Source organism: Taudactylus pleione, unplaced genomic scaffold (assembly GCF_031769625.1).
Source record: "Taudactylus pleione unplaced genomic scaffold, aTauple2 ptg000155l, whole genome shotgun sequence".
Taxonomy (NCBI): domain Eukaryota; kingdom Metazoa; phylum Chordata; class Amphibia; order Anura; family Myobatrachidae; genus Taudactylus; species Taudactylus pleione.
Window position 1 is genome coordinate 5095010 of NW_028284557.1, and position 13016 is coordinate 5108025.

At 39.9% G+C, this 13016-nt stretch overlaps 1 protein-coding gene across 7 annotated transcripts in view; it reads left to right on the forward strand.

Moving 5' to 3' along the window:
* The window catches only part of CDK12 (cyclin dependent kinase 12), a 189145-nt gene that overhangs the window by 87538 nt on the left and 88591 nt on the right, over positions 1 to 13016 (forward strand). For 5 of the 7 annotated variants that reach the window (XR_015878797.1, XR_015878798.1, XM_088474620.1 and 2 more), the window contains exons 13-14: positions 2170 to 2372; positions 2571 to 3011. Coding sequence is in view for 5 of the 7 variants with exons in the window: in XM_088474620.1 (XP_088330746.1) it covers positions 2170 to 2372; positions 2571 to 3011 (644 nt within the window). In the remaining 2 variants the exon portion in view is untranslated. Of the gene's footprint in view, positions 1 to 2169; positions 2373 to 2570; positions 3012 to 5604; positions 7208 to 13016 lie in introns of those variants that run through there. The other 2 variants (XM_088474618.1, XM_088474619.1) reach the window with 2 other exon arrangements.

Here is a 13016-nt window from a genome sequence, read left to right on the forward strand (position 1 = left end):
CTAATTCTAACTTTAAAAATGAAAAGAAAAAACTAACACTCAGCCATTTTAAATCTTGGTATCCGGATGAAGGATTGACAGGTAAAACGTCGACAATGTATAGGTTGACACCAGATATTCGACAGGAACAAAAGCTACTTGTCTATCTGGTGTCAACCTATACATTACCTGTCAATCCTTCATCCAGATACCAAGATTTACAATGGCTGAGTTAGTTTTTTCTTTTCATTTTTGGTTTTATACTTGCGTGACAGACCAGGCTAGAGCAGTTTGACATTTCTTTGAATGGACCAGGGTGTAAGGGAAAAAAAAAATGCTTTCTCTCCTATACAGATGTGTCCACATACATCTTACCTCTGTGCGCTACAAGTCGCGTTAAACATAACGCGTGAGCACAAATGCGTCTTATTTGCAAAGTGATGTGAATAGGACGCACAAGCAGCTTATGCTGATTAAAATTATATGCGGCATGCCTATATTCTGCGTGTGACTGTGGGTGTATCTGCAGGATCAATAGTACATTCGTGTCAGCGGCTGTGACACTTTAACATAGCATTTCGCCAGCAAATACACTTGCGGTTGCACAGAATATAGGCCACATATCATATTAATCAACATAAGCTGCTTGTATTTAACTCAACAGAAGATATCTGTTGCTTTATAGTTAAAAAAGAGGTTACCAAATGCAGCTATGACATCAGCCTACGTTATGTGGCCACATTATCACTCATGGACTATGTATATCTGAATAGCTGTGAAAATGTAAGATTGCATGGCTTATCACCCTTACATGGGGATAGTTGTCAGAAAAATTATGCATTGCGATGTAGCCCCTTTTTTATAAGTATAGATATGTCCTCACACATCTAGCCTCAATACGCCACACAGCACAACTTGCCTGGCGTGAGTGAGACACCAGCTCTACTGCTACTCTGCTAGCTTTTGGGCGTGTTTTTTTGCCGAAAATGCACTTAAGTCACAATGCAATGCGACTAGTACGCACCAGCAGACACTGCTGATTAATTTGATATACAACACTTGTATATCTGTGTGCACCTGAGCAGGGCCACAACTAGGGTGTGGGGAGCTGGAGATGCACGTGCGCCGCTGCACCCGCAGCCATTGTCCTACAGGGGGGCTCCAAGCCGGAAGCCCACTGAGATATTGCCAGCCGGCTCATTCCCTGCAGCGCAGCAGTAACCGGAGGCTGGAGTTCTCTCCTGAACTCCAGCTTCCGGCTCTGCCCACGGGCACTATGGGAGAGACGTCATGACGTCTCTCCAATAGTTCCGAGGAGCAGCCGGGCAGACCAATGGCGGCAGGAGCGGGGTTTAAGATAAGTATTGTGTTTGGGATTTTTTTTGTGTAAGCTGCACTACAGGGGCATTACCATATGGGGGCATTACTATATGGGCACTACAATGGGGGCATTACTATATGGGCACTGCTTCAGGGGCATTACATTGGGGGCTTTACTATATGGGCACTACTACAGTGGCATTACCTCAGGGGGCATGACTATATGGGCACTACTACAGGGGCATTACCTCAGGGGGCATGACTTCAGGTGCACTGCTGCAGGGGGCATGACTACAGGTGCACTGCTGCAGGGGTTATTACTATGGGGGAATTGCCAGGGGGCGTCAAATTACTGTCTTGCCCCGGGTAACAAAAATCCTAATTTCTGCCCTGACCTGAGGTTGTATATGAAGCACAATGGAACTTGGATGAAAAAAAGCTGCTACCGCTACATTGTAGCACTTCATATACAGATTCAGAGACTCGGGTGCACACAGATATACAAGTGTCTGCACAGATTCATTTGAAACACGAGTCTGCTGGTGCGTTCTAGTCGCACCACATTGCGACTTAGACGCATTTTTGGAAAATAAAGAGACTAAAAAGGCACCCGGCGCTAGTAGTGTCTCTCAGGACCTGGCATGCTGAGAGGGGCTTTTTAGCGTAACTGCAGCGAAGATGCCTGGTCACCACATTGGTCATACTGGCTACAAGAATTTTAAAGAAAGCATTTCCAATATGTTTTGGAAACTAAAGTGTCTCTCCAGTAAATTTATGCAATTTTATAAAATATATATTACTGTCTTTTTTTTTTTTTTGTCTTTTTGCCACAGTCATGATCCAATCTTATAATGTTGCTCTCTCTTGCAGTCTCCCACACTGGCAAGACTGCCATGAACTGTGGAGTAAGAAGCGCAGGAGGCAACGGCAGAGCGGCATTACTCTGGAAGAGCCACCTGCTATTAAGGCTCCACGAAAAGAAAATGTTATTGTTCCTCCAGTAGACAGTATCAAAAACAGTAGCCCTGCACCACCTCAGTCAGTGAATGCAGAGTCTGGTACTACCGACATAGGTGAGTGACCATATATAATTTATGTCAACCCTTTGTGTGTGTGGTATAGCAGGTCAATATTTCCTAGAATATTTTTGATATGGTAATTTAGCATAGCATCTTAATGCAATTAAATGTTCAAATGCTCTAAAATCTGGATTGTTACGAGATTTTTTAAATATTCTGGTCTTTCTATTGTTTGGTTTTTTTTTTTCCTAGCTATCTTGGGGGATATCACACAGCAGCTAAATCAGAGTGAACTGGCAATTCTTCTGAATCTGCTCCAAAGTCAAACAGACCTCAGTGTCACCCAGATATCCCAGCTGCTAAATGTTCAGGCCAATCCAGACATGCAGCAGCAACTGGAAGCACTCAACCAGTCCATCACTGCATTGACCACAACTACCACTTTGACCTCTGAGGTGGAGCCACTTAAAGAAATTCCTCCTACAGAACAAGCAGAGTCAGAGGTGCTGGGAACTCAGGGAGAAGTGCAGAACGTTCTAGCTGTTCTACTGAGCCAGCTTATCAAACCCCAGGAGGTAGTGGAAGCTTCTGGGGAGAGCAATGGAGAGCAGAGTGGAATTAATCCAACTGTACAGTTAAAACCCGAGGACGAAGAGGAGGAAGAAGGAGCGGTGTTGGAGGAGGATGACGCAGGTAAATTCTGCTCACCCTGAGTCACCCATCTTATCCACACTGCATTTAAGTAGGCATAGTAGGATCATTTATAAATGAGCCAGAGGTGAAGCAATGTTGTAATAACACATCACTTTGTGTGCTATGAAGTGTTCTCTGTACTAGAGAGAATCCGGCTTTACAGCACAAGGAGTGAAGAATTCAGAGTCCTCACTCATGTATTTTGGTTTATAATAAACTGTAAAATTAAACTCTTTTATTAATCTTGTTATTTGCAGCATTTATTGCACGATGTGTAGTAATAACATCATAAGTAAGGCAACCTATTCTTGGACAAAATATTGTGAATTGGGTTATTAAGAAAACCCCATTATTTTGTTTTACTTCTTATATCTGCTCTCCTAGCCTTTTTTTTTTTTTTTTTTTTTCGTTATATTTGCCCAGCCCTCTCATTGTCCTCTCGCCCATTTTTACACAGACATATGATGTGCTGGTCTTTTTTTTTTCTGTCCTGCTATGGTTCCTATTTCCGTTATACCTTTTACCAACCCAAGTCAATAGTTAATTTTATGTTATTTACTCATTCCCATTATTCTAATCTTCCTGTAATTTCTGCACTTAGACTGAATATTCATCACTCACATTGACCATAATAACAATGCAATGTACAGCATGTGTAAACTTGTGCTGGAATTCCAGCATACTTACACTGAAGTGGTAAAAGTCATGGGAATAGCAGCATGTAATGGTAGGTGGCGTCACCACACTTTGATGTCTTGGAAATGTCCAGACCTGCATTAGTTGAAATCTGACATCTCGTGAGTCAGTTTGAACACCGGCTAGACTGCTTTTGGCAAGGCGATGTGAATTTGCGGAGTTCGAATGGGGCATGATAGTGGGTGCCCGACGGATGGGACATTCCATTTACGAAGTTGTGTGGACATTCAACATTCCTCGATTTATGGTGTCACGTGTGTACAGGTAATAACTCATAGAAGGCATTACCACCCACCGGAGACAGCGCAATGGTTAACCATGGGTGCTTAATGATCGTGACCAGCTGCGTCTGGTCAGAATTGTACTTTGCAAAAGACAAGCGATCTGGCTCAAATCACAGACACATTCAATGCAGGAGGTACCAGACATGTATCCATCAGGTCAGTGCAGTGTTCTTTAGCTTTTATGTGATATGGCAGCAGAAGACTCATCAGAGAGCTCCTGGTAACACAACAATACTGGACACAGAAGGAGGATTCTGGAGAGTTCCCATAAGTTTTGTGGCCACCATGTTCGTCCAGCATGAACCCAATCGATTATTTATGGGAAGTGGTGAAGAGGTCCATTTGCACCAGAGATCCTGCACCCACAACTATCAGGGAGCTATGGGATGCTATCCAGATGGCATGGGTCAACATCTCTCCAGAGACCTTCTGTCCACTTGTGGCATCGATGCCATGTCGAGTTGCTGCAGTTCACTGGGTCCTACACAATACTAGGCATCTATCCCATGACTTTTGGCACTTCATTGTTTAAATATGTGGCAGAGAGAAGCTGATAGTGGCCATATTCTATCTTGCAGATGTTGATGATAAAATTACTTTCATAATTTTTCCTACATGGAGCAGTTATTGTGCAAATCATTTCAAATAGCCGCCAAATGAGTGAAAAAAAAAAAAAAAAGAGAAGCCGCTTTAAAATGTTAATTTTTTTTTTAAATCTTTACTTTCCAGTCCATAGTATAATTACAGTTAAAATAAATTCTGTTGTGTACCTTTCAGGACAGAGGCGCAATACAGGTAAAGCTCTTGTTACCAGGAGAATAGACATTCATACTTCCAGTGTGATTGTTATAGACCAAACTGGCCGCAACTTAGTATGTGGGTCTAAATAGACCAGCAAAACCAATCCACATTTGATCTGGTTAAGTTGCATTGGTAGAAAATGTGTTTAGATGATCACCAATGCCTGACAGGGGCTATCATTGGCTGACAGCACAGATTCAAGCAGGTGGTCTTATTGTCAGGGTTCCTGTCCATATGTGCATATACTTACTTACAATTCACTTCAAGCAATACCTCAATTAACTGCATGCAGACAATCAAGCTAGGTTTTTCTTTTGTTTTTGTAACATACATGGGTCTGATAGTTTACACTTATGCATGGATTTGTATACTGCATTTCTTTAGTTAGGTGGTCTTTATGAATCTCTATTTCAGAAATGCTGGGAGCAATCTTTAAGTGTGTAAGAGTATTGTCAGCTGTATGAACGTCACATTACTCAATTTCTCACTTCCGAAAACTGATCAGTATAGGGAAATGTATAATTAGGAAAGGTTTTGCCCAATGTCCCGATTGTTGTATGCCTGTTATCAGCCTCAAGACCAATTTGGTAATATTGTTTTGGCAGGTGGAGAGCTGACCGGTAAGCAGACATTAGTTATATATTAAAAAAAAAATGCATTGTTTTCCTATTGTCATCATAAACTGTCTCTTATCTAATATTTTGCATCCGCAATCAGTGTGCGGCTTAATGTGTAAATTGTTTTTGTTTTTTTTCCTTTGTTATTTTTTTTTTTTTTTTTCCCCTTTGTTATCTATCTACATTTTTTTAAAGATGGTGTCAAAGGAAGTAACCTTTCCCCAGCTTGTCATCCACGCATCCTGCCACCAGAAAAGCGACCACCTGAGCCACCGGGGCCGCCGCCTCCACCGCCACCGCCCCTTCCTGAGGGAGATGTTCCAGATGCTAATCCAGTGGTTACAGCTGCCCTGATGCAGCTTTTCACTCAGCCAGAAGTAGAGCCTGCACCTGTGAAGGGTGCTAGAGACAGCCACAGATTGCCCTCAGACTTCTCAAGGAAACTGTCCTCTAGAACTTATAGCTCTGAGGGACTGGAAGACATATTTAATGTAGGGCCAGAAGACAGAGACTCAGGGCAGCTGCTTGGGGAACATTCCCCTCAATCAGTAGGGAAAAGCAGGACATTCCCAGGACAGCTGGGGGAATCAAGTGGTTACCAGGGAACAGGATCCCTACAGTTCCCTGGGGATCAGGACCTCAGGTTTACAAGGGTCCCTCTAGGAATGCACTCTGGCACAGTGCCTCCACCTGGACAAATAGAGGGGAGCAGTAACAGTTCTCACCTTTACCAAGAAGCCAAAATCTCGAACTACAGTGAGTTGGGGTCAGGGACTGCAGTAGCAGGAACAAACCAGGCTTGGGTGGCCCCATCTCAGGCATTCAACAAGGCATACAGAGCACCCACTCACATACCTCCAAGAGGAGGGCGGGGACGAGGAGTCCCTTACTGAAAACCTGTGACACTGCCGTAAAACCTCCATTCTTCCGTTCTGCTTCCCAGTAGGGTTACAGATAAACTGCAGCTAATTGTAGTAGCTACAGTAGTTATATACCCACAGAGCCTTGCAAATTGGTTGTGTTTGCAAAAAAAAGGGGCAGTGAGAGGAAAGTGGGACTTTCTTGGAAATGGTCAATTGCTGCTTCACTAATGTGTTTTGGACAAATACGCTGTGACCTAGTTTTTGCATCCCTTATTCATTGTTCTGTTTCCAAGTTTTATCACTTGGACATGTGATGGTTCACAAGAGATTGCAAGCCAAGCATCATATAAAATGGTTAAAGGCAGGCTGTATAACACAGAATGTGTTTAAAATAATCTATTCTGCCACCAAAGGGCTCACAATACTATTGGTATTGTAGGTCCCTTTGGTATCTTAAGTGGTAAGTGGAGCCTCTCGCAATCTAACTCAAGAGAATCCACATGAATGCAGCTGGCTGTGTACAAACTTATTTTTTCTTTTAAGACCAGTGGGGTTTTATGTTCTTCTTGTGTCAAACTGTTGGATTATACATAAAATTTCACTCTTCCCCACCCAAAATCTTTTTTTTTTTTTTTTTGTAGTTTTACCTCTTACCAGGACATCATTCTGCCCTTAGATAAAATTTCAATGAAACAGACCAAGCAAATGAGTAGATATTTCTGTTATGCCCTATTGAGTTTATATAATATATACTTTTTTTTTTTTTTTTTAAGTTGTATATTTTTTTTCCTAGGGCTAATTTAGGCCGATATGACACAAACTCCTGACTTTTTTTTTTTTTTTTGCCCGTTCCTTTCCTTATATCCTCTGTTCTCCGCTTGACACCGTGAAAGTTGATCATTTTTTTAAAAGTTGTAAAAGGGCCTAGAGAAATAAACAAGAATTACTAAAAGGAAATACTGTGTTTTACATGGTTACTAAATGAGGTTACTATTGATGAAATATTGTATCACTTATTTAATGTGATAACATAGATAATCAATGCGTTTAGATTGATTACTGTCAGGGTTTAAACACTTTTGGAAATCCTCATTATTGCTGCAGTCATTGACTTGTTTAAATATGTCACTACACTGGAAGTTGTAGATGGAGTTAAGTTTTACTATTACTTAGTATTTTTCAAGTAATGCAAATACAATACATGTGACTCCAGTGTTTTTACTTTGAATGTCGTTGATAGGATTTTTAGGTACATTGTGGACGCAGCTTACCAAATACTATTTTTTTTTAATTATTGCAGAATGTTTTACCATGAGTCTGGTCTAAAGCAGTTAACATGGTATCTAGTTGTTAACAGTCTGGACTTTTTTAATAGTATCAAGAAAAAGTACTGAAGACTAAACTGGTGACTTTTTTTCACCTGTAGCTTCTTGCATTAGACTGCAGGTTAAATTCACATGCATCCTGTGCAGAAATGACAGCTGCTGACCCCCATGGAACAAACTGCACTTCAGTGTTAGAATATAATTTCTTCCTCCTGTTACAACAGAACAGTGTGAGGTCTGCCAGTGGATCATCTGTGTAGCCCTAGCCTATGAAATCAGTAGATATGTTGTGGTATACAATTTAACACCGTAAATGAACATTCAAAGTGATTACTGTATTAATGAATGACCCTTTGGTAAAGTAGGCTCTGAGTCTTAACTATCCAAGAGGGTATTTCATTTCAGAGACTTCATAAGGCCTCTGAGATGCCTATGTATTTTTTTCAGAAAATTGTGTAGAAACTGCAGTTTCTGCATAATTTTATGAATTGTAGCTATGTACTAATAGCACAATGCAATTCCCAATATTTTCTCAGCCCTATGTGCCAAACTCCAAAACAAAGCTTTTCGGAGTTTGGCCCTGGTAGTCTACACCATCTTCAGATGGTGTAAACTGTTTTAAGCTCATGGAAGCTGACAAGTAGAAGAGAGATCTTCAAATCTCTCTTTCCCGCAGCCTTGGCCGGCGGCAGAAGCTGGCGCATGCACAGTGTCCGCTTCGCCTGGTGAAAGATTTCTGCACAATGCTGCAGATGTAACTAGCAGGGACAGCGGTTACCGCCACCACCATCCCTGCAATTTCTCCTTCAGCCATGAACAAAAAAATAGTAATAAAAAAAAAATAAAAATATATGTGTATATATATATATATATATATATATATGTGTGTGTATATATATATATATATATATATATATATGTGTGTGTGTGTGTGTATATATATATATGTATATATATATATATGTATATATATATATATATATGTGTATATATATATATATGTGTGTATGTATATATATATATATATATATATATATATATATTAGTGTGTGTGTATACGCATACATACTTCACCAGTCAAAACTTTGGTCACACCTTTTCATTCAATGTTTTTTTGTTTATTTAAGTTATTTTCAACATAGATTAATACTGAAGATATCAAGACGATGAAAGAACACATATGGAATTGTTGTAGACAAGAAGTGTTAAATCAAAATGTTTTAGATTCCTCAAAGTAGCCCCCTTTTGCTTGGATGACCACTTTGCACACTCTTGGCATTTTCTCAGTCAGCTTCATGAGATAGTTTCCTGGAATGGTTTTCCAACAGTCTTGAAGGAGTTCCCAGAGGTGCTGAGCACTTGTTGGCTGCTTTTCCTTCACTCTGCGGTCCAACTCCTACCAAACAAGTACATTTGTGTTTAGGTCGGGTGATTGTGGAGGTCAGGTCATCTGACGCAGCACTCCATCACTTTCCTTCTTTGTCAAGTAGCCCCTACATAGCCTGGAGGTGTGTTTGGGGTCATTGTCTTGTAGAAAAACAAATGATGGTCCCAGTAAGCGCAAACCAGATGGGATGGCATGCCACTGCAGAATGCTGTGGTAGCCATGCTGGTTAAGTGTGCCTTGAATTTTGAATAAATCACCAACAGTGTCACAAGCAAAGCACCCCCACACCATCACACCACCTCATCCGTGCTTCACAGTGGGAACCACACATGCAAAAACCATCCGCTCACCTTCTCTACGTCTCACAAAGACATGGCGGTTGGAACCAAAAATCTCAAATTTGGACTCATTAGACCAAAGTACAGATTTCCATTGGTGTAATGTCCATTCCTTGTGTTTCTTGGCCCAAACAATTCTCTTCTTCCTGTTGTTCATCCTCAGTAGTGGCTTCTTCGCAGCAATACCATGAAGGCCTGATTCACGCAGTCTCCTCTGAACAGTTGATGAGATTTGTCTGCTACTTGAATTCTGAAGACTGTTCTCTAATCTGAGGTGCTGTTAATTAGCGGTTTCTGAGGTTGGTATCTCTAATGAACTTATCCTCTGCAGCTGAGGTAACTCTTGGTCTTCCTTTCCTGGGGCATGTCCTCATGAGAGCCAGTTTCATCATAGTGTTTGATGGTTTTTGCAACTGCACTTGAGGATACGTTCAAATTTCTTGAAATTTTCTGTATCGACTGACCTTCATGTCTTAAAGTAATGATGGACTGTCGTTTCTCTTTACTGAGTTGAGTGTTTGGTGCCATAATATGGATTACAACAGTAGTCAAATAGTGGTGTCCACTGTACTTAACCCTACCTCTGCACAACACAACTGATGGTCTCAAACACATTAAGAAGGCAAGTAATTACACAGATTGACTCTTGACAAGGCACACCTGTTAATTCAAAACCATTCCGGGAGACTACCTCATAAAGCTGGTTGAGAGAATGCCAAGAGTGTGCAAAGCTGTCATCAAAGCAAAAGGGGCTACTTTGAGGAATCTAAAATATAAAACATATTTTGATTTGTTTAACACTTTTTTTTTTTTAACAACATAATTCCATATGTGTTCTTTCATAGTTTTGATGTCTTCAGTATTAATGTACTATGGTGAATATAATTTAAATACACAAAAACCATTGAATGAGAAGGTATCCAAACTTTTGACTGGTACTGTGTGTGTGTGTATATGTATATATAAATATATATATATATATATATATATATATATAATGTATATGTGCCTTGCAAAAATATTCACCCCCTTTTAATTTATCATGTTTTGTTGCCTTACAACCTGGAATTAAAATGGATTGTTTGAAAGGTGTGCCACATTTCATTCACAGAACATGCCTACAACTGAAGTTGTTTTGTTTTGTTTTTTTTTTATATTGTGAATCAAACAACATTTAGGACCACATAACAGAAAACTTCATTGTGCATAACTATTCACCCCCCCTAAAGTCAGTACTTTGTCAAGCCACCTTTTGTGGTAATTACAGCTGCAAATCGCTTTGGATAAGTTTCTATGAGCTTGCCACATCTTGCCCCTGGGATTTTTGCCCATTCCACAAGGCAACTGCTCCAGCTCCTTCATGTTGGATGGTTTCCGCTTGTAAACAGCAATCTTCAAGTCTAACCACAGATTCTCAATTGGATTGAGATCTGGGCTTTGACTAGGCCACTCCAGCACATATAAATGTTTCTCCTTAAACCACTCGAGTGTTGCTTTAGCAGTATGCTTTGGGTCATTGTTCTGCTGAAAGGTGAATCTCCGTCCCAGTCTCAAATCACAGGCAGACTGAAACAGATATTGCTCAAGAATATCTTTGTATTTTGCACCATCCATCTTTCCCTCGACTCAAATCAGTTCCCTGCTGCTGAAAAACATCCCCACAGCATGAAGCTGCCACCACCATGTTTCACTGTGGGGATGCTGTTCTTTGGGTGTTGGGATGTGTTGGGTTTGCGCCAGACAGGGTTTTCCTTGGTGGCCGAAAAGTTCAATTTTAGTTTCATCTGACCAGAGCACCTTCCTCCATACATTTGGAGTCGCCTTTTGGCAAATTCAAATCGTGTCGTCTTATTTTTATCACTAAGTAATGGCTTTTTTTCTGGCCACTTTTCCATATAGCTCCAGCTCTATGGAGTGTACGGCTTATTGTGGTCACATGCACAGATACACCAGTCTCTGCTGTGGAACTCTGCAGCTCCTTCAGGGTTACCTTTGCTCTCTGTGCTGCCTCTGATTAATGCCCTCCTTGCCCGGTCTGTGAGTTTTGGTGGGTGGTCCTCTCTTGGCAGGTTTGTTGTGGTACCATGTTCTTTCCATTTGATGGTGCTCCGGGGATCATCAAAGATTTGGATATTTTTTTATAACCCAACCCAGAATTGTACTTCTCAACAACTTTGTCCCTGACTTGTTTGGAGAGCTCCTTGGTCTTCGTGGTGTGATGCCTCTTGCTTAGTGGTGTTGCAGCCTCTGGGGCCTTTCAGAAAAGGTGTTTATACTGACAGATCATGTGACACTTAAATTTCACACAGGTGGACTTCATTTCACTAATTATGTGACTTCTGAAGGTAATTGGTTGCACCAGAACTTTTGAGGGGCTTCATAGCAAAGGGGGTGATTACATATGCACATGCCAATTTTCAGAATTTTATTTATAAAGATTCTTTTTTATATATATCTTTCTCATTTCACTTCACCAATTTAGACTATTTTGAGCAGACCCATCACAAAATTCAAATTTAAAAAATGAATTACAGGTTATGTAACAAAAAAGGTAAAAAGCCAAGGGGAGTGATTACTTTTGCAAGGCACTGTGTATGTATGTGTGTGTATATATATGTATAGATATAAATATAGATTTTCCCTGATTTTGTATAGGTAGATTTTTTTTTTTTTTTTTTTAAATGGATTAATTTGCATACATTTATGGCATTATTTCTACGGGTTTCGCTTATATATGTTTGACTTTGCCCCATGCCACATTTTATTTGTTTAAAATTCTAGCAGGCTTTCCAATAAATTCCACATCTCTATATTCATGCGTTAGGGATGTTCTGGTAACGCTGCATTTTAAGATCAATATTGTTAGGAACAATAGATCTGATTAAAGTAAGCTGGGAGATATTGAGAGAAGTATGGGCGAACTGAAGACCGCCTTGACAAACTTTTTAGGTTCGAGTGACAAGAGTTCTAAACTTGTGAGATATATTCAAAAGGGAAATTTTAATCATTAGTCTTAAGTGGTTTGGTTTTAATTATGCCTGGCACACTCGTATGTCATGCAGACTCAAGTTGGTGGCAGCTTGTGCTGTATTTTTTTATTTTATTTTTTTAAATTTTAAGAAATTAAATTTAGGTATGTGATTCCTGTAGAGGATATAATTCACCAACAGTTGAATTCAATGCTTCACAAATCATAATCCACACAGTAAAAAACTGCAAACAGTTTTGAATGAAATAAATGGGTATAAAAGCGTATAAACTTAAATTTCAGTTACATAGCCTGTGCCTGTGAATAGCCTCTAATGACAGAAAGCCAAGTAATTTATAGCTTTTTTTTTTTTCCCTAGAAACTGACAATTTATCCAAGCCCAGCTGAGGCTTAACCAATTTTTCTGACAAAAAAATATGAGCCTTAGGTTGCCTGTGTGTTAACACAAACACGTTTGTTAATAAATACATAAATGGTTGCAAATAAGTTTAATTAAAATCAGAACTCAGGAATTATATCTTTGTTTATAGGCTAAACCATAATGTCAGCAATACAGTGCATCCAGAAAGTATTCACAACGCTTCGCTTTTTCCACATTTTGTTATGTTACAGCCTTATTCCAAAATGGAATAAATTAATTTTTGTCCTCCACATTTTACACACAATACCCCATAATGACGTGTAAAGTTTTTTTTTTTTTTGAGA